The sequence below is a fragment of the Pestalotiopsis fici genome (genome assembly GCF_000516985.1).
Source record: "Pestalotiopsis fici W106-1 unplaced genomic scaffold PFICI_Scf_6, whole genome shotgun sequence".
Classification (NCBI taxonomy): Eukaryota; Fungi; Ascomycota; class Sordariomycetes; order Amphisphaeriales; family Sporocadaceae; genus Pestalotiopsis; species Pestalotiopsis fici.
The window spans coordinates 2,028,455-2,050,569 of NW_006917096.1; the positions used below are offsets into that span (position 1 = coordinate 2,028,455).

Consider the following 22,115-nt stretch of genomic DNA (forward strand, 5'->3'; position numbering starts at 1 on the left):
ACTGTAGCAGTTTTGCGGGGGGGCTTGTGCTTGTGCTTGGGATTTGGTTGTACCTATTCCCAGTGGACACCATCGAACAGCTTCCATAACTAGGCGTCGATCATACGATCTCAAACTTCTCTTGCCCAAAATTTCCCAAATACTGTTCTGCTTCCGGTTACGTTCAATCAATGAGGGTGCGTCAGATCTTGCACGCAACAACCAATGGCTTTCTTCGAGTCAAGTACGGCAGAGGAGCAATAGGACGACACAAAAGAGCGTGGAGTATTTCTCGGAGGTGGTCAGCCACTCTACATGACAGATTGACTGCCTTTAGGTGGCAGTTTAAGGCTATGATCTGTCGTTGGCTGCTATACCTTCCCGAATCGCGCGGCGTTAGCGAGGTCAGGTAAACACCATGGCCAATCTATCTGCTCTAAAGTCGGCTGAAATGGGGTTCATTTTGGGCCGGGGCCTTGTAAGCTCAGCTCCCAATTCTCCAATGAGATGGCCCAGCAGCTGACAAAGAGGAGAGAAAAGAAGAAGAAAATAATTCATTTTCACACAGACACGTGGTCAGGCAGACAGACCAAACGGCTTAGGCCGATCTCTTTCTCGCTGCTGTCTTCCCTATGAGGCAACGTTCTGCATTGGCTTTCCACTTCCGGGGATGTTTGGAACGGGGTACCGGCATATACGCCGATGCATGAAGCAAGCTCGTCGTTATTGCTCTCTCTCTCTTCTTGCATACAGTATCTTGTGCCTGTAGTACTTTCTCCTTTACCCTAGCACCGTCCAGCATAATTCAAACCCACCCTCCATCCACATATGTGCGACGACACCTGCAGCTCTCAAGGCCGTCTTCTTGCCCCAAGGCACCCCCCCGGCCTGCTGCCGCTTTCAGCCTTTTAGCGCTCGCCCCCCTCCCTTAATTCTTAATGAGCCGCTCATAATAATATCAAGTCGGAATAATTCATGTGCGTACTCATGTACGCGTCTTGGCTCGGCCTGAGTACTGTTATTGTTGTTGTTGCTATTCTTTTTCTTCTTCTCTCCCTCGTTGGTCGTTGGGTCCCCTCCCTCCATCACAAGTTTCGAGACAAACCGGCCCCTTCCCCTACTGATTGCCCTCGTGCTTTTTCACCACCTATACTATTTCATCATGGCATGATGTACTGATTGCAAGAGCCGTTTTAGCCTGATTGTGCCGATGCAGTTTATTCTCATACAAAGTAGGGGCGGGCGGCATGTTCGAGTTCGCGCGCGCGCACACGCACACGCACACGCTGTAAAAGTGACATGGGGCATCATGAAATGGTGCGTGACCTGTCAAGTTCTCTTTGCATACAGTAGATTACTTGCCCCCACTGAAGACTGCAAGAATCCTTGCTTGGGACTGGACGTACTGCTTTCTTTTCTGGCTTTCCTCAGGATAATATTGTTGTTGTCTAATCTGGGCCTTACCTGTTGTTCTTTTCTTCTTGTACGTGCCTCGTGGGCTTCAATATTATTGTGGATTCTCTTCTTTTATTTTTCCACTCTTTCCTGCGGCCTTCCTGTTTATCTTGGTTGCAGGTTAGGAAAATATTTCGATCTTGGGATACTAAACCCCCCTGCATACATACACCTTTATCCCTGTCTTTCACAAACCCCCCCTGCTTCCCTGCTTCTCTGCTTTTCTTCCCCATACTTGTGATTAACAGCGTTGCTTTTCTCTTCCTGCTTCTGGCTTCTAGAAGTCTTCTAGGGTATATGACTAGCCCAAGTCCCCACACCGCGGATGCCGCGCCGGGAAGGATTCAACTCTTCTCTATGTTTTAATACTACTTCTCTCGTGTCATTTTATTCTTCAGCTTCAGCCCTAGCTCACGGACGTTCTCGTATTTGCTTCTTCGACAGTCTCACCTCGTACAAATATATTCTCTTGCAAGAGACTTTTTTACCTTTGGGTCCAAAAAGAAGGGTAGACGAAACACATTCATCAGAAGACGGACCCAGGCACTCGGGCTAACGCCATGAACGACTCGACAACGAATCCGTAATAAAACAAAAACCCAATCCCGACCGCCTCTATCAAACCCTCCCTCGCTGTCGTGGCAATGTCTGGACTGGGACCAGGCAATGATGTGCCCGACGTGACACAGGGTCCGGCACTGCTCGGTGTATCAGTGACCATGACTGCATTGGCACTCTTGACCAGTATACTCCGGTTCTGTGTTAGAGTGAGAATCAATCGAAAGGTCGTGTGGGATGACTTGGTCTTGGGAGTGGCCATGGTGAGTTACACCAATATTCTTTTGGCGTTTTACAGAAATCAATTGAGTGGAGACCTGGGTTCTGATATTGAGTGCTAGCTTTTTGGACTGATCGGCGCCATCATGACCCTCGTCGAAGGAGCCAACCAAGAAAACATGACTACTGTCATCAAGTTCGACTATCTTTCCCAGCCTTGGCTCTCACTGACCTCGGCACTGAGCAAGGTGTCCATATGCCTCTTCTTTCTCCGACTCGTGTCTCGAATTAGGGCTTGGAAGATTGTACTGGGAGCACAGGCCTCCATGATTGTCCTCGTTTCCCTGATATACTGCTTCACAACGCTGCTGCAGTGTCGCCCCCTCGAAAAATTGTGGAACATGTCAGTGGATGGAGAGTGCTGGGGCATGGAAGTTCAGCATGGCATTGAATATTTCCAAGGCGCTTATGATGTGTTTTCTGGGCTGTTTATCGCCCTCTTTCCTCTCATGGTCATTCGTGACTTGGGAATTTCGCGTGGTCTCCGTTTGCCTTTTTATATCCTTTCCATCACCAGCGTTGTGTGAGTACAATCTATTTCCCCAGCTCTTCGGCATGGTGATCGAGAGTTACTAACATGGGTTTTCGTTTAGCATTACTATACTTTCAATCGTCAGGACGTATAACATTTCACTTGTAACCTCTAATGAAAGCTTTTCATATCAAGTCATTTGTACAATACTAGCAGTGTGAGTATCTCAACCACTTGTCCAACCATAACAATGTACTAACGCTATAATTAGTCTGGTGCAAAGCCTTAATATCATTGCCGCCAATATCATGCCCATTGCAACACTCTTCTCAAACCGCATCCGGCCCATCAGCCAAGCCCTCAGCGCCGCAGCCAGCGCCCGGGAAAACGACGACGCCGTCTCGATCCTGTCGCGCGCCTCGGAGCCCTCCAAGCTCAGCCGGCCGTCGCGACGAAACAGCACCGGGTCCAAATTTGTGCTCGAGAGCCCCTCGAGGGACAGCTTCGAGGCCCAGTCCATTCGAGACGTGGCCGGCGGTGCCGAAGCCTGGCCCATGGGCATCATCAAGACGGTCAGCGTCGAGGTCACGCAAGAGTCGGCGCCTGATCTCGAGCGCGGGCTCACTATTGGTGAGCTCAAGCGCTCGGCCAGTCGGGAAGACTGGTATAGACATTTGTCTTGATTTGTTTTCAATCATGTGTTTTTTTTTTCTCGATTTGGGGGGGTTTCGACTTTCATCTTTTTTTTCTTTTCAATGTTTACGGCCGCGCGTTCATTCCGCACTGCACAGCGATGGGAGTCAAAAAGGGAAATTGATGGCAAAACAATTATAAACTGGATAGATTTCGATACCACTGTACAATTACTCTCAAGGGCAGTTTTTGGGCTGGGAAAACTATGTACACTAGGTATTAAATATGCTCTTCGTGGAGTTTATAGACGGGGTTTTGTTTCTTCGTCTTTTGTTTTCAATATATCTTGTACACTTCTGCTAGTCTGCAATAGTATAAGGCATTCCTAAACGAGTTTACGGCTTATACATGGCTTAGAAGTCACATTGCACTTACAACGGGCCGCATTTCTCACTGCAATTTTCAACCTAACGAAGAAGGTGTTTGTCCCTAGCAGCAGCGTATAAACTAAACACCCTCTGACTGCCACACTTTTTTTTCCCACTGCATTTTCAGCGCCAACAAAGGAGAGAACCACCACTTGGCGCAGATTTCATTTCGTATTCGTTGGATTGTTGAGTTCATCGATCAAGCACTTTGTTCCAATAGGTATCTTTTCGCCTTTCGGTGAGTCTGAGCACGCTGGTGAAAGCTTGGGATACGCTGGAGACGTGAACCCAATTATAAGCTTCCCATCACTAATAACATACAAAAGGGGTTGAAGCTCGGCAAATACACATACATGGTCAATTCACGACTACACTGAAATGTAATTTGCGTAGGATTTATGATTCAGATACAGCATGATTAATAGCATAATATAAATCTCGAGGAACAAGCAATTATTGCGATAAAGGAATTTCTTAGTTGTTCTCAGCAGCGCAAGCAAAAGATAAAGCATCCTCACTGAAGATGACTGCAGAGCTAGAGAGCCATTTCACTTATATTTGTGGAGTCCCTCGTTTCTTGCCTAGAAATTTCGTTCCTCGGCCGAATAATTACGGGTTTCCCCATGTCCATGGGCTGTCATTGATCTCTGTCTTGATCTTGATGATTGGCTAACGTTAGATTTCAAGGATTCTTTCACTGCATTTTTAACCTTCACGAAGGACATGTAGTTTTATGACGCAGCTGAACCACTTGTTTCTGCTTTCGGTTGAGAGCTCGCAAATAGGATCGAGAAAAAAAACCGCCTATTTTAATATAATATATGAACAATCTTACGAGGTTCACGAGACTGCAGAACTGTATAAACGATGGCAGAAAGGGAATTAATTAAAGGATGCGATATAATAATTATTTATAAGCCTAAAAACTGCTAATTTCCCGTTTATATAGCTATTTACGGTAATAAATCCGTAGGCACCCGGCTATAGCCGCTTTTAGATTTTTTTACGATCTTTTATTAATTATAAGTATTAGCAGGCCTTAGCGTTTTCCGTTAATACGCTTTTTCGTTAGGCCGCTAAAGTTATTCGTAAATTTTTAAGCTTAATAAGTTAATAAATTTTTAATATTTATTCTTATTAAATGGCTTTATAAATCCGTTAGCTAAATTTAAATTCGTTGGTGTTTATTTTATTTTAATTTTGCTTTTTATAATTTTATTACGAATAGCGTATATATATAGCTTTAGGTGCTTTTTTTTTTATTATATTTATAAATTCGGCTTATTTTTTAGCTTTAATATTATTTTTAAGCAGCGTAATCGGATTTTCCGGTATTAATTTAAGCTTAATTAGGAAGTTTCTAATTTATATAGCTTTATTTGCAGCTTTTAAAATAGCTATATATTTTGCTGCCGTAAATGCTTTTATTATAAATAATTATTTATATAATCGCTATAAAATTAATTTTCCGTTTATAAAAAATACGTAGCCGGTAATTAATTTTAACTTTTTTAAATTTAAAGTATAATTAAAATTTATAGCCCCGAATAATCCTAATTTATTATATTATTTATATAAATATATAATTTTATTTATTTTTAAGCTACGATATTTAATCGCTTTTTTAATATTCGTTTTTAAATATTATAGCACTTTTTTAATTTTTATTAATATATTTATAAGGGATTTATTATAAATCTAGCCTATATAAATATTATAAATACCGTATTTACCTTTAATATATAAAATAAAAAATTAAATTTGCTAATTATTAATATATAATTATAAATTTTTTTAATTATAGCCTTATTTTTATTTAAATAGGTTTTATATAGCATTCCCGGATTTATCGGGTTTATTATTTTTTTTTTAAATTTAGTAAAATTATAAAAATTAAATGCTTTATTAAAATATTATTCGACGTTAATTTTAATATTTTTAATAAAATTATTACGCCGGATCCTTATACTAAGAAATTATTTTATATTTCCTAAGTCTTTTAGCTCGATTTTAATTTTAAATAAACCGATAAGGTTTTTAAGGCGCTTTTTATTTAATTTAAATAATAAAAAATTATTTATATATATAGCTACGATATTTTTTATTTATAAATTATAAAATACCGCGTTATTAAATATAAAAAGGATAAATTTATGCTTTTTTATTAGCGATTTCGCTTTGCGTTATTATTTAATAGCTGCTTGCTTTAGCCCGTATAACGGGTTTAAGATCCGGATAATTTTTTTTAAATAGCCCTTTTTACGCGCTAGCTTTATAAATTATTCGAAAAATTATAATAAGCCGAAAAATTGCTTTATATAAATTTTTTTATATAAGTTATTATTAAAAAATATAAATATAAAGTTAATTTGTAAAATAAATTAGTTTTTTAAAGCGGCGAAAGCTATTAATATCCTTTACAAAGCGGCTTTTATTATAATTGCGATTATTTCGCTATAATTAATATTTAGGCGCTATATAAATTTACGCGTTATAATACGCGCTTTATATTTTTTAAGCGTGCCATTATTATTAAACTTTTTTTAGTATTTATTTGCTATTAATAAGGTAATTATAATCGGTTTTATTTTTTTATATAAATTAAAAGGTATTTTTTTATATATTTTTTAAGATTTTTTAATAAATCGCCTTTTATTATTAATTTTTTTTAGCCTAGTTATAACTTTTTTAAATATAGGATTTTTTAGTAAATTTATTTTTAATATTTTATATAGCTCGTTTTTTTTATATATAGCTATAAAGCTAAATAGCTAATTATCGCTTTTATTAAAATTTGCCGCCGTAAAAGAATTTTAAGGACGGGGGCGCTTATTTTTATTTTTATTATCGTTACTATCGCTTTTTTTAATACGGCTAAGGCCGAGGCTTAATTCGCGAAGTTTATTAGCCGAAAAATCGTAAAAGTTAAATTCGTTAATTTCGTTAATTTTATACGCCTTTTTAAAAAAAAAACGTAAACGTATATTTTATTAATTTGCGAAATTTATTACGCTAATCGAAAAAAAAAATTAAAAGCTTGCCTTTTTATTAAAGGGTATAATAAATAAAATTGTTATTTTTAAAAGCTTTAAGTATTTAAGTTTAATATACGTCGGTTTTTTTAAGGCGGCCGCGTTTTCGTTTAATAAGGCCGTTTTTAAAATTGGTAATATTTTCGGGAATAACGTTATAATTAAAATCCTAAATTTAGCTTTTTATAAATTTAAATTTATACCGTAATCGTTGCTATATATATTATAATAAAGACCTTATTACGTTAACCGGATTAGGCGCGTTTTTTGCGTTTTTTAAATATTCGTAAAAAATAATATATAAAATGTTTTAAGGTATAATTGGTGGATTATATAACTTAGTTATAAGGAAGCGTTCTTTATAATTCGTAGAATTAGGCCGTAAAAGTAGTTATAGGGCTGTATAACTGATTTATTGAAGCTTAAGGAAAGAATAACTAATTACGGAGGAATAACTACTTTTTATATTTATAAAATTAACTAATAAAAATATTTTAGAATATATTATTAATAAATTAAATTATAAATTAAGTTAATTAATAATAAGGTTAATTTATAATTAAAGAAACTATAAAATTTTATAAATTTTTACGGTATAAGTTACCTTATAACCCTGGGACTATTATAGCTAGGTGCACTGGCTATATTTAGTGGGGCTTAATCTAGTGGAATATTCTACTAGATTCCAGTGGGTTCCAGTGGCCATAATAGCCATAATAGTTAATTATAATAATTTGTTAATTATATAGTATTATAAATAATGGCTATAAGTGGTGCTGTATTAATTATAAATTAATATAAGGTAAGTTTTACTGATTTCCTATATATCGTTATTTAACGATATTTCGATAGGTTTTATAGCTATTATAACGATATAATATGCGTTATAAAGCTAATTTTATGCATTATACGATATTATATTAATATTCGTGCAATACTTTTTTTATTAAATAATATCGGTTAAATTTAATAATTTAATAAATTTTTAAAATTTATTTTTAGGAAATGGCTTTATAAGGCCGTTTGCTGGTATATCGTTAGTTAAAATATATTCGATTCGAATATTTTTATTTTTAATTTTTTACCGTATATAAAAATACCGTATAATAATATATTTAGTACGTTAGTAATATTCCGGATTATATACCAAATTTATAGCCCCCGTATTATTTTTTTTAATTAATACGGTATTTATATTAATACCGATTTCCGTAAAAAGATTTTTTAGCTATATTATTTTACGGGTAACCTGCTTTAACCCGTTAAATTCGGCTTCGGTGGTTAATAAAGAAATTATAAATTACCGTTTCGATTTCTAATTTATCGGTCCGTTATTTAAAATAAATAAATAACCGGATATTAATTTACGGGTTTCGTAATTACTAGCAAAATCGGCATCGGAATAACCTATTAATCCGGGTTTTATTTTCCCGTTAAAAATAATTCTAAAATAATAATAGGATTTTAAATAATTAAATACCCTTTTTACCCTTTTTATCGTGGTTTTCGATAGGTTCTGCATATATCTGGCTAAATATATTATAAAATAAGCTAAATCGGGCCTGGTTTAAACTATAGCGTATATTAATCTACCTAATAAATACTAATATAAATGGATAAATTCCTTTAAAGCCGGTTTTTTGTTATTTTTATCTTTTAACGTATATAACGATTTTGGGAATCTAAGGCTAAATGGTATATTAGCCGGTTTTATATCAGAAAATCCGTTAATTTCCAGTAATTTCTTAAAATAAATTGCCTAGTTTATATAAATTATTTTATTTTTTCGATTTCTTTTAATTTATATACCGAAAAAATAAAAAATTAGTCCTAAATCCTTTATTTCGAATTCTTTCGAAATATCCTATTTTAATTAGTTAATTTTACGTAAATTAAGGCTAAAAATCAAAAAATCATTTACGTAAATTATAATAAAAATATTAGATTCTTTATTATAATAAGCTAATTCGTCTAAAATAAATAAATTAAATCTAAGCTTTTTTAAACTGTTTTTTAGCGTAATTTGCTATTAGCGTAGATTTTATTTAAAACCGTATAAAGCCTTTTTAAGCTAAATTACCTAAGAGTCTTTTTCGTTAATTTTCCATCCGAAATTATTTAAATCCGGGTTTTCGGATAAAAATTCGGATAATCCGTTTATAAGGGTAATATATATTTTTTCGTATAATTCCCCGTTTAAAAAAGCACTAATTATATTAATTTATTCGATTTTTTAATTATAATAGGCTGCTAAAGCTAATAAAAGCCTTTAAATAATAAATTTTATTCCCGTAGCAAACGTTTCGAAATAATCGATTTTATATCGTTATTCGAATTTATATATAACTAATTTAGCTTTATATTTATCGATATTTCCGTTTTTATCGGTTTTCCTTTTAAATACCTATTTTACGGATAATAGGATTTTACCGGCTTTTTAAACTTTATTTCGATCGATAGCTTAAAAAGTCCTTTTTTAAATTAATTACCGTAATTTAGCGTATATAGCCTAAATCCATTTTTCCTTTTTAAGGCTTTTTAATACTTATTTTATTATTTTCGGTTCCGTATAGCCTAAATTTTTAATAATTAAATAATACGAAATATCGGCGAATAATTCGTCGTATTTAACGAATTTATCTCGTTCGGAATCCGTAACTTTCGGAAAAATTACCTTAATATTCGATTTATTCGGAATAATCGAAAAAATATTATTAATATCCATAAATTCGGAATCTATACTAAATCTATTATTTATATTAAATTCGTTCCCGGGTAAATCCGGTTAATCGTTAATTATAAATTTATTCGTAATAAATCGAAAAATTCGATCGTTTCCGGGAGGTGGATTTAGTGGATTTCGTGGATCCACTATTTCCAGGATTTATAATTAGATAAATTTACCATTGGTAAAATTTTTATTTAGTATTATTTCCTAATCCGGTAATTCCGAATCCGGTAATTTCTCCCCTTTTTTTCGATTTTCAGGTAATAATCGAATATAAAAAGTCCGTATAATCTGTAACTTATACGGTCGATCGGGAAGATATACGTAATAGATTTTATTACCGTTATATCTAATTATTTTCCCGTTTTCGGTAATAACTCCGAATTTATCGGAATTTTTACGGATTTCTTTCGGTTTATAAACTAAAACCGGTATTCCTAATATATAGATTTAGGATAAATTAGGCTTATTATCCCGTTTTAGCCAGAAATAATCGTAAAATTCCTAGTAAAAGGTAAATAGACCGGATGCTATAATAGTAAAATTTATTAAATAAATTACTACTTTTATAACGAATTTTTAAAGGTTTTTCGGAAGTTATAAATCGATAAAAACCGTCCTAGTTTTTTCGATAATAATCCGGTTCGTACGTTCGGCTATACCGTTTTATTCTAATATATAAAAAATTATAGGTTCGAAAATAATTTTTTTTCGGTTAAATAATTTTCTAATTTAACCGGGGAAAACTCTTTACCGTTATTTATATAAATAATATTCGGATATTTTTTAAATTAGGTTTTGTAATATTCGATTTTATTTGTTACGATATCGAATATATCGGATTTTTCTTTAAAAAATTTAATTTCCCGAAATCCGGTTTTATTATCCGTAAAATTAGTTATATATTTATAACCGAAATAGCTAAAAAAAAAAGTAATATAAACCGTATCAATATAAATATAATATAACGGTTTATTAGCTTTATTCGGATTTATATAGGGCTGGTTTCGGGTGAATTTTCCCGAAATATAGGATTCGCAGTTTAAATCCTTTTTTTTAATTCCTTTTTAGGAATCCCTATAATTATTTTAGCTATTTTAGCTAAAATATTATAGCTAAGGTAGCTAAATCGTTTATGCTATTTTTCCGTAATTATAAGGAAATTCGAATAATTAGAAATTAATTCGATTTCCTCGAAATCCGTAATTTCGTTAGATTTCGTATCCGAATTCGGTTCTAGGTAATTTAAACCGATTATACGGGCTTTTTCCATTACTTTTAGTGGATTTATAGCTAAATATGCTATATTAGGCTCTAATTTATTAGCTAAATATAGGAAAAATCTACGTTTTTCTTAATTTAACGTAGCAAAAAGCCTATTTTTAGAATTATATAATTTATTTCCGCTTATAATACCGCCTTTTTAGTAATATAATTGGCCGGATATAATATTTAGCGGAAATTCCGGTACGTAAAGCACGTTTAATAACGTTATTTTACGTATTTTCCGGTTAATTTCGAAGGAAAGCGTAATATTTCTAATTTTTTTTGGAAATATTTTTCCACTATTTATAATAATCGGTGAAAAATCCGATTTTATAATAAAATTATCGAATAAATTCTTATTATTCGATATATGCTTTAAAGAACCCGTATCGTATAATTATTAATCCTTAAAGAGGGTGGTTAATCTTTTTTTTTTAAATTATTCGAAATATTCGAAAAAGTATAAAACGATTCGTTTTCGTTTAAATCTTCGTTACGGGGTAAATTTCCCCGTTTTTTAGATTTTTAGTTCGTGGTAAATATAATCGAATTTGAGTTATTCGACTTATTCGAATTATTCGAATTATTGGAATTATTCGAATTATTCGATTTTTTCCCTTTATTCGATTTATTCGAATTCTTCCTATTTCCGCTTTAGGTTCCCCGTTAATTCTAATTAGATCGGGGGAACCGGGATTTCTTATTATTCGTATAATAAAAATTTCCTATAGCCGTATCCGGATCCCGTCGGTTTTTATCTAAAATATCCGTAATTAACCCTTCGAGGGTAAGTAGATTTATAAACCGTAAAATATTGCGTTAACGGTTAGCCTATATAGGGTAAGCTGACTGGAGGGCTGTAATAAAAATCGTTTTTTAATCGATATTATCGATTTTAGCCCTAACGTTTAAAAGCTTTAAAATATATTTTTTAAAAATAAATATAAATTCGTTTAACGAATTATAATTCTCGAATTTAATCGTATAAAATTCGAGATATAATTATTAACGTAATACGGGTCCGGTGCCTTAATAGGCTAATTATAAAGTCGATAAGGCTTTATATAGATTTATTTTATCGAATATTAGATTTAACGGTTTTATTATTAAATTCTAACGAATTAAAAATAATACCTAGGCTTTTTAAATATCGGTTATACCGTTATATATATTGGTAGTTTTAAAAAACCGATCGATTCCTAGCAGTTTAAAATATAATTGTAACGTGGATTTTTACGTATTTTAGTTTCCGGATCCGGAGAATTTCTGTTTCTCCGGCATTTGGCATCCGGCAATAATACGGATAGAGTTATTTATTTTGCCGAATTTTTACCGTTATAACGGTATAATTATCGTTAAAAACGGTAAAGGAATCGTTAAGAAAAATAAAAATAAAAGAAATTAATTTTTTTATTTTATTAATAAAGTATATAAGGGGATTTAGGTGCTATAATATAATATAGCAGGTGCTATAGGGTGCTATAGCAGATCGGCTATTATAGTGGGGATTAGTTATAAATGACTTTATAGCCGTTCTTTATAGCCGTTATATAGCTGTAACGAGTAAAATTATAATTAGCCATTTAATTATAGTTTTCGATATAGTTACGGTTTATATAGGCTTATATAAAGGCCTATAAGAGATCGGCTATTATAACGGAGTTTTAGAGTTTACGTTAAATTAATTCGTTTGGGAGAACGGCTATAGTTTTCGATAATAAGTCCGGTATCTAATATAATCGATATTATACCGGACCGGGCTTATAACTTGTTTTAAGGTATAATTGGTGGATTATATAACTTAGGCATAGGGAAGCGTTTTTTATAATTCGTAGAATCAGGCCGTAGGAGTAGTTATAAGGCTATATAACTGATTTATTAAAGCTTAAGGAAAGAATAACTAACTACGGAGGAATAACTACCTTTTATACCTATAAAATTAATTAATAAGAATATTTTGGAATATATTACTAATAAATTGGATTTATAATTAAGTTAATTAGTAATAAGGTTGATTTATAATCGAAGAAACTATCGAAATTTATGGATTTTTATGGTGTGGGTTACCCTGTAACCTAGGGCTATTGTGGCCAGGTGCACTGGCTATACTTAGTGGGGCTGGATCTAGTGGAACGTTCTACTGGATTCCAGTGGGTTCTAGTGGCCATAGTGGCCATAATAGTCAACTGTAATGACTTATTGATTGTATAGCACTGTGAACAGTGGCTGTAAGTGGTGCTGTACTAATTGTAGGTTAGTATAGGGTAAGTTCCACTGATTTCCCATATATCGTTATTTAACGATATCTCGATGGGTTTTATAGCTGTTATAACGATATAATATGCGTTATAAAGCTAATTTTATACACTATACGATGCTGTATTAACATCCGTGTAATATTTTTTTATAGCTATTAATAAATATCGTAATTTATTACTGCTAATTTATTTTTATTTTAGCGTTTTTGCATTATTTAATTAAACGCGTAAAATTAATAATATAAAATACGGGATTTTTTTATTATATATAAGCTTATTAAGCTTTTATTATGACGCCTTTTAATAGGCTTTATTTATATTAATATAAGTGCGGTTAAATATTTTAAGTATTTTTATTCCTTTTTCGAGGCCTTTAATAAAATTAATAGCGTTACGTTTATTAGTTTTTTAAATATATTTAGCGATACGTAATTTATTTATTATAATAAATTTTAAAAACCCGTTATTTACGAAACCGATTAATTTAAAAATAATTATAAATATATTTTTTTATATAGCTTAATTATTTAAGCTTTTTAAATAGTATTTTTTATTAAAAAAAATCGAAATGCTTTTAATTTAATATATAATTAATAATTATATTTATAATAGGCGTTATTATAATTAATCGGCGCGATATAGCTTTATATATGCCTTTTTTATTTAAATTATTTTAAAAAAAAAAACGACGATAAATTTTTTTTTATTAGTATTTTGCCTTTAGCGCGAGCTTTATTATAAAATATCTTTTAGCGACGGCGTTTATTTTTTAATTTATTTAATAAATCGTTATATTAATTAAAAATAAATTAATTACGTTCCTTCCGTAATTTTTTTATAAATTCAAATCGCCGGATTAAAAGCTTATTATTTAAGGTATTTAAAAGCTTAATAATACGGATAAATTTATTTTTACCGTTACGTTAACGGCTATTTTTTTTATTATTTAAATAAAACGATTTAAGGTTGCTATTATTTATTACGCTTTATGCTTTTTATTTATTTTTTTAAGCTTTTACCTATTTTTATTTTGCTTATTAATAGCTTTTTTTTTTAGCTTAAGCTCGTTGCGTCGGTATATAGCTTCGAGGTTTTTATAATTAACCTTTATATTTTTTAGGTTAGCCGTTTATATAGCGATAATATTATTTTTTATTTTATTAAATGCTAATATAACGCGGAGGAGCTTTTTTAAATCGTTTTTAATTGCTTTTAAAAAATTAATATTTATAATATTTTCGTCGGGCTATTTAATATTAGCCTTATTATTAGGTTTAGTGATAATAAGCTTTACGGGAATATTATTATTAATTAGGTTTTATTTTTATACCGGATTTTAATTTGTTATAAGGTCTGCTATTATATTATTTATTTTAATACCTATTAAATGCTAAAAGTATAAAGGACTTTTTAATATCGGAGTAATGCTATTATATAAATAATTTTATAAAATTTATAAAATTATAAAATTATATAAACGATAGCAAAAAGGGAATTAATTAAAAAATGCGATATAATAATTATTTATAAGCCTAAAAATTGCCAATTTCCCGTTTATATAGCCACCTACGGTAATAAATCCGTAGGCACCCGGCTATAGCCGCTTCTGGACTCTTCCACGATCCTTTGTTGACTATGGGCACCAGCAGGCCCCAGCGCCCTCCGCCAATATAATATGTTTGAATTTGTTGCGCCAGATGCAGCAAGGAGGTACAAGTATAATTAACGTCGCTTCAAATTGGAGCCAACATATATAGAACCTTGTCACTCGCTTGAAAATATATCTTTGACACCCACGCTTTGCTTTAACTCTATCAAGATATCCCTACTGACTTGTCTTTGAGAACATAATAGTTCCCTCAATCGCAATATAGACCATGCATCCAAGTTGTTTATTTGTTCATGCACCCAATACTTGCGTTTCCAGGCCCATCATTCCCTTCGGTGGTTGAACCCGCGATGAACTCCATGACACGCAACCGCGGATGGGTAATCAATATGTATTATTATTATCGTCAATAAAATAAAGCGCTGTCATCATCCAGTGATTAGGTATCTGGTAATTGTGACGCAGAACCGCCAACACGCCCGAAAGTAATAAATTAATGATAGCAAAACCAGAGAAATATCACAAACATACAAGCTGTTTTGGACGTTGACGGTAAATGATCATCTTCAAATGTAGGCAATTACCCACCCGCACGTTTAATTTATGCTTTTTTGGAGGAGCGGGGTTTGGGTATTGCTGATTCAGGTAAGGATAATAGCCATGCGAGCCATGCTATCTATTACCTAGGAGCGATGTAGTTAGTGTCCATGTAACGTTTCCCTTGTCCCTCCAGGGATTGATGATATCCTAAACTCCCCTGCCCGGACCATGATTATCCAATGACTTTTGACCTGATTCAACGCGGTGAGGCTCTCCAACGGCACAGGACCGAGGAAAGCGATTGAACCCCCTCATGATCATCCCCCGGCCCCCGGATCTTCACCGATAAGGTCGAACCACTCCGACAAGGGGTGTTCCGAACCCAGCAACCAGAACCCTTGTTGGCTTGCTTGCTTGCTGCTGTGCAGCTGCATTCGGTGCCGATAAGCAGCCATAAAAATGGCACATGACAGCCAGGTCGCACAGATGCAGAGCTCGTCAAGCTCGTGAGTTGTTTTTCCATTTCTGACAAGAGGGAATTTCTCAGCCTCGAAGGAGTTTGTTTCAAACGGGACCTCATACCTAACTTTTTTTCGGTTCCGTTCCCAAATATAGGGACGTCCAGGACAATACTATAGACGACCACAGTCCCATTCTGGCTGCCGCAGCTCCGATGGCCTCCTCCGATCCGGCGCCGGACGACGCCAAGCCCGGCGTGATTGCCGAGAGCGCTGCAGTGATTACCGAAGCCATCAACCAAGAACACGAGCTGTCCTTTATTGAAGCCGTGAAGCTCTACCCGAGCGCCGTGGGATGGTCTGCATTTGTGTCCATTGGCGTGATTATGCTGGCCTTTGATCCGCAATTGCTGGGTAATCTGTACGCGACACCGCAGTTTCAGCGAGATTTTGGTTACGAGTATAATGGAGAAGTAAGCCGTCTATTGACCATCTGTTGGGTACTTATACTAATTGCCATGTCTATAGTATATCATTAGTATGGTCAACCCAGAATAACCTACTTATCAATGACTTGGCCTCACTAACACAAGACTTCTCACAGGCGCGCCATGGCAGACCGGCCTATCAATGGGCAACCCAATCGGCCAAGTAGTCGGCGCTCTAATCTCGGCATACCCAATGGACCTGTTTGGACGCAAGATCACCTTTGCCGCGTGCGTCATTCTCACGGCCGGACTAGTCTTTATCCAATTCTTTGCCCGGTCCCTGTCGGTGCTGCTGGCCGGCGAGCTCCTCGGCGGCCTCGTGCTCGGCTGCTACGTCGTCATTGCCCCGGCCTACGCCTCCGAGGTCTGCCCGCTCGCCCTCCGCGCGCACCTCACCAGCTACACCAACCTCTGCTTCGTCATTGGCCAGCTCCTGGCTAATGGTGTCACCGCCGGCACGTCCAAGCTCGATAATCACTGGGCTTATAGTATTCCCTTTGCTTTGCAATGTAAGTGATGAATAATGCGGTTGCTGTTCCGACTCGAGACAGATTGAGATATAGACGAAAGAGAATCATGATAACGCTGTGAAGCAACCACGTCAAACAGTAGCTAATCTCGTCACCACCGCACAGGGTTCTGGGTTCTAGTCATCCTTCCAGGCATGTTCTTCGTGCCCGAGAGTCCCTGGTGGCTCGTCCGCATGGGCCGCATGCACGAGGCCGAGGAGGCGCTGCGGCGGCTGTCGTCGTCAAAGGTCAACGTGTCGGCGACGCTGGCCGTCATCGCCGAGACGGACCGCCTCGAGCGCGAGATCGAGGCCGGCAGCACCTATCTGGACTGCTTCAACCGCGCCAACTGGCGCCGCACAGAGATCTCCATTGGCGTCTACTGTACTCAGGTCCTCAGCGGTATCTATCTCATTAATTATGGTACCTACTTCTTTCAGCAGGCTGGTCTCGCTACCGAGGACTCATTTTATATGAGTATTGGATTCCTGGGTGAGTTTCGCTACTCCGTCATCCCCATACAGGGGTCACTCTGTCAGTTTCAACATGCTAACTCTAGTGGGAACCCCTTTAGCTGTCGGATTCGTTGGAACCCTTGGCTCATGGTTCCTAATGCTACACTTTGGACGTCGCCCCATCTTCGTGCAGGGGCTAGGGGTGCTCGTCATTCTGCAGCTCATCATTGGCATCCTGGACTGCGTGCCCGGCCGGCCCTCGGGCGTGGCCTGGGCCGAGTCGACGCTGATGCTGATTTGGAACTTTGCCTATGACCTGTCCATTGGCCCCGTGTGCTTTGCTCTGCTGGGCGAGTGCTCCGCCGCCCGCGTCCGCTCAAAGACCATTGCCGTCGCCACCGCCGCCCAGGGCGTCATTGGCATCATCATGACCGTCGCCATTCCCTACATGATCAACCCCGACCAGGCCAATATGCAGGGAAAATTGGGTTTCTTCTTTGGCGGTCTGGCGGCCTTGTGTTATGTGTGGGCCTACTTCCGAGTCCCCGAGACTCGTGGCAGAAGTTACGACGAATTGGACAGTGAGTATATCTTGTCTACGAGTTTCCCTCATTTTCATGTTCGATTGCTGGATAGAAAGAAACTGTTTGCTAACACGGATCCACAGTGCTCTTCAGCAAGAATATTCCGGCAAGAAAGTTCAAAGATTACAAAGTCGATGGGGTTGCAAACGCAGAAAACTAGATGCTCAAAATCTAGCCAAGCAGCAAGGCGAAAATCTTCAGTCTTGTTCTTCAAAATTAGATATTCGTGTGCTATGTATTGGGGGTATACGCTGAAGAAACTTTATCCTCTCTACTCTGCATTTGGCATGAAGTGATCCAAATCATTACAGCGTCCCGTCATATGATTATATAGGCTGTAAAGCCTAATGTTGATAGGTAAATTTCCACGGCGATTACGGGCCGTTTTGCAGCAGTGGGTTCCAAAACTCCATGTCCCATATGGCAAAATCATCAGCCATCTGAAAAGATTTAGTATGTACCGAGACAATGGCAGAATGGCGCTCAAACGTACCGTAATATTAGGGAGATCAGGTGAAAACATGAATGGCTGCTGAGAGTTCATGAAACCTGGTGCATTGCCCATGCTATTCATTGTAATGGGCGACGGTTGCAGAATCTAAGTCCATGTAAGTAATTTGATAAACTTGACAGAAAATGGGCCATCTTACTGGTAATGAGGCAATGTCAGTCTGGCTAGTATGTATTGAATGAAGACCAGCATCGACAATGGCGCGCAGACCATTAATCACCCTTTGATGTACGACTTCGACGGGCCCGCCACGGCAATGAGCCAAGACCACCGTCAGCGAGACTAGGTCTTTCAGATCCGTTCCAATCTCCCTAATTCGACTGTTCATGGCGTCTAAAGCTCTCTCCAAAACGGACACGAGGCGAGAGGGAGACAGAAGCACTGAGCTCTCGGTAGCAAGAAGACATGCTTCTGCGAACGAGTCTGGCCTTGATGCAGATGTGTGCGAGTATGGTTGCGGCGATGTGCTTTCTTCATCGGACAAGTCAGCGACATGTTTGATATAATAACAAACACTGAAAGCCGCCTGCAAAAAATCCTGTTTCAGTACAAGATGATGCATGTGAAAGATTTGAGTATAGTTTGGACTGTCTCTATCCAGATCGTCCATGTAAGTCAACATGACTACTGAGGACCGTAGGTAAGACGTTAAAATCTCTTGGGGTACATCTGGCGTGCTCAAAGCGAATGGCCTATACAGGGCGACCAGAGCTCGACGCAGGTGCATGTCCAAAATGGTCTTGGTCAACCATTGACGTGTTGCCTCCTCGGGGGTCGTGGGTTGCTTGCGCAGCAAAATATATCGCATATCATCAAAAATCCGTTCCAGGGAATTGCCGCAATCAATGACCGGCTGGTAATCCGTCAAGGTGTCGAGACCATTGATGATTTCTATGACCTTGAAGCGGACAGAGAGTGTACTTGCGGCAAATACTTGGATCTGTGAGTCTGTAGCCTGATCAATCGGCTTGGCCTCGGGTAGCTCTGTCATTTCCATGGTGATATCCCCATCGTCGACGTTTCTGGGAGGCCGGCAAGTATAATCTCCTTCACGAATACAAGCTGGCATATTGCATTGAATGCACATTTGGAGATCAAGCTCCAATATGGTGTACCAAACCCTACGCCGCAGTTCTCCCCAGAAAGGTGATATTTTCTGAGGGAATTCTGACGGATCCCTGTGTAAACCCATCGTCATGGCCATTCGCACTATTAACCCGAGCTGCGTCCAAGAGTCTTGGTTGTTGGGGTTTATCATGCGCTGAGCCATCAAGAGAAGAACTTCGGCCTGGAGAGTACCAAAGTCCATAAGATTCTTGCCCCTAAGGTTATGCAGCCACTCCTTGACTAATGAACATGCAGTCGGTATGTGAATACTCTCCCGGTCCGGGCCATAACCTGTTTCTGAACCATAGAACCGATAGCCAATACACAACATGGAGAGCAGCTGGGGGAGGAATGATTCAGATTGCAGCGTTCCGTCCCACCACCGCTCGTACTGATTCGTAAAGGTAGGGATGTGGACACTTCGATACAGGGACTCTGAGCCAGCCAAAAAGACTTGAAGCAAACGATCGCAGACAACCCTCTTTGGTAGAATGTCTGCCATACGTTTGTGCACAGGATTGATTGAATCGACGTAAACAGTGATGGGAGCAAGTGCTTTTGCCTGTTCCACCTGGAGGCTCTTGTGAATTTTTTGTATGTTGGTGAAGATCTCCCTGACGCTATGAGGTTTGGTTTTGCTAAACATGAACTCTTTTGCCTCGTCAAACTGGAAAGTAAAGGTTAGCTGTGGTTCTGTGACCAAGAGAAGAAGTAACACTGACTAGATTGAGAAGGACCCGAGTGCTATTCTGTCCAAAGAATCTGGTCCGCAGACTGCCCTTGACTGTCAAGCCACGTATAGTCGTAGTGGATGAAGCAAGCGGCGGAGCACGCAGATTCAAATCTTTAACCAGCGGACTCTTTGCATTCGACAGCACAAGTTTTTCCAGTCTTTCCAGTCTCAAGCCATAGTCTTCCCATAGACTGATTGGGACTGTGAGATTCCGGTCCCGTGTTTTGGACGCTGATGCAGGACTCTCAGCGTTGATGGGCAAAGCTTGCTTCTTTGGCGGCCTGTCGGGCACTTCGGCGTCTGAAGCATCGGATAGGTTGTTGACATCGCCATCTGCAGCATAGCGACAATTACGATTTGATTTCTGGCACTGCGAACATGGCAAAAGCCTGTCGCATTTTAACTTTCGATTTCTGCACTCTATGCAGGATTTGACAGGCCGAGGTCTCTTGACACTTCGCGAAGAGCCACTGGCATTCCCTGCTGAGCCAAGGGAAGCATTTGCATTATGGCTACTGTTGTTGTTGTTGATATTGTTATTGTTGCTGCTGCTGCTGGTGACTTCGTGGGCCGACGACGGCGTGCCGTGGTCGGCCATGGTGAGAGGTGGAGGAAAGTATGTATGAACGCCAAGCCTCTGCTGATTCTACGGTAGCAGAACACGGCGTAGCTAAATGTTATACCCGCTGAAGGAATAGATGCGGCGAAAGTGGGACCTGGTCTTCGGCTGACATGGCCGGGGATAGGATGCGCGCGCAGGGAGCGCTCACCGGTGATGCGGACACGGCATTGGACACGGGAAGGCGTGCTGCGGGCCCCGGGTATAGCTGAGCAGGCAGTAGATAGCTTGGTCAGTCAGGGAGGACCAATCTGCCAGTCAGCCTGGAATACTTTGCGTCAAACGGCTAACAAGCAAACAAGCATCGACCCTTATTTCCTCAACACACTAGGTAAACTCTGGAGTGCAGTACCCAGATTGATCAGCGGGTAGGAGAGGAGAGGGGGAATAAAAAGTTCAGCCCGTGTGCGAATAGGGCTTGGTAGGGTGGTAAGTAGGTGAAAGTATGTAAAAGGGAAGAGTGTGAGGTTTGGTACCAAAGTAAGTAAGTGTGTTAGAAAAAGAGGCTCGCTCGCTCGCTCACCCATTCACTTATTCACTCGGCCGAAGCAGCCGAGGATCTCGTCTGAGCAGAAGGGGAACTCGTTACAGATTTGGATCGAAAATGGTCCAATAAGAGAAGACAATTTAGCATGCAGATCCAGTAAACAGACTGGAATCAACTAGAGCATCGTCCGAGTCCAGAGCGAGGCCAGGAGCGAGCGCATCGCCGAGGATGTTTGCATCCAACTAAAAGTGACGGAGAGGCGAAAAAAAAGGACCCAAGCAGGCCAAGCTACCAGGTAGCGTAGCAGGCAGTAGGTGAGCTAACAGGCGACGGGTGACGGGTGATCGGCCGCTGCCATCGGTAGATTTTGTGCTGTCCCACTGTCTTAACTTTTTGTTAATTCCTTGTACCGACCCTTACTACATGCAGTACTGCTACCACCAGCGAGTGTACAACATATATATTCGCATTGGTTCATTCGCCTTGCCAGGGACTTTTGAGCATCGGCCCTTTCAACAGCTGCTTTACTCTGCGGCGTCATGCAGGTGCGGGCGTATCTCAAATGGTACCTAGGTAAGGCAGGTCTCTAAAGCATACCGGAGCAATTGTAGGTAAAAAGTCGCTTACGATTCAGCGGCTAGACACATGGGGGCTCTTCATCAGCAGCTGTAGGGGCACATCGTGAAAAAAAAAGATTCCAGTACAAAAGAACAACCCTCCCTTGTCTCATTCCATGTTGGCAGGGCCCCCACGTGAGTTTTTGGCACTGGATCTTGCCGCTGCAGTAAATCACTTGGCCTAGTTTGGCTAGCTGTTCGAGGGACATGGACTAGATGGGCTAATTGTTGCTCCGAAAGTCTATCACAAGGTGGCAGAGGTGGCAGGACAACTGAAGTGGTTTTTTTTTCTGACGGCGAAGCTCGGCGT

General features: G+C 38.1%; 4 protein-coding genes across 4 annotated transcripts; 3 read left to right on the top strand and 1 right to left on the bottom strand.

Annotated features, from left to right (window-relative positions):
* Positions 1–2,078: 2,078 nt before the first annotated feature.
* Positions 2,079–2,798, top strand: PFICI_09086 (uncharacterized protein; the record flags this gene model as incomplete). The annotated part of the gene is made up of 2 exons (XM_007837667.1): positions 2,079–2,255; positions 2,334–2,798. The coding sequence occupies 2 exons, from the start codon at positions 2,079–2,081 to the stop codon at positions 2,796–2,798; spliced, it is 642 nt and encodes a 213-aa protein (XP_007835858.1).
* A 253-nt stretch (positions 2,799–3,051) lies between these two features.
* On the top strand, positions 3,052–3,426 carry PFICI_09087 (uncharacterized protein; the record flags this gene model as incomplete). Its single annotated transcript, XM_007837668.1, has 1 exon — positions 3,052–3,426. One exon carries the CDS (start codon positions 3,052–3,054, stop codon positions 3,424–3,426), a length of 375 nt encoding a protein of 124 aa, XP_007835859.1.
* A 12,484-nt stretch (positions 3,427–15,910) lies between these two features.
* On the top strand, positions 15,911–17,891 carry PFICI_09088 (uncharacterized protein; the record flags this gene model as incomplete). The annotated part of the gene is made up of 6 exons (XM_007837669.1): positions 15,911–16,168; positions 16,224–16,233; positions 16,300–16,692; positions 16,819–17,184; positions 17,267–17,728; positions 17,815–17,891. The coding sequence occupies 6 exons, from the start codon at positions 15,911–15,913 to the stop codon at positions 17,889–17,891; spliced, it is 1,566 nt and encodes a 521-aa protein (XP_007835860.1).
* Positions 17,892–18,105: 214 nt separating this feature from the next.
* On the bottom strand, positions 18,106–20,680 carry PFICI_09089 (uncharacterized protein; the record flags this gene model as incomplete). The annotated part of the gene is made up of 4 exons (XM_007837670.1): positions 18,106–18,171; positions 18,225–18,329; positions 18,382–20,016; positions 20,072–20,680. 4 exons carry the CDS (start codon positions 20,678–20,680, stop codon positions 18,106–18,108), a joined length of 2,415 nt encoding a protein of 804 aa, XP_007835861.1.
* Between the last annotated feature and the right edge of the window lie 1,435 nt (positions 20,681–22,115).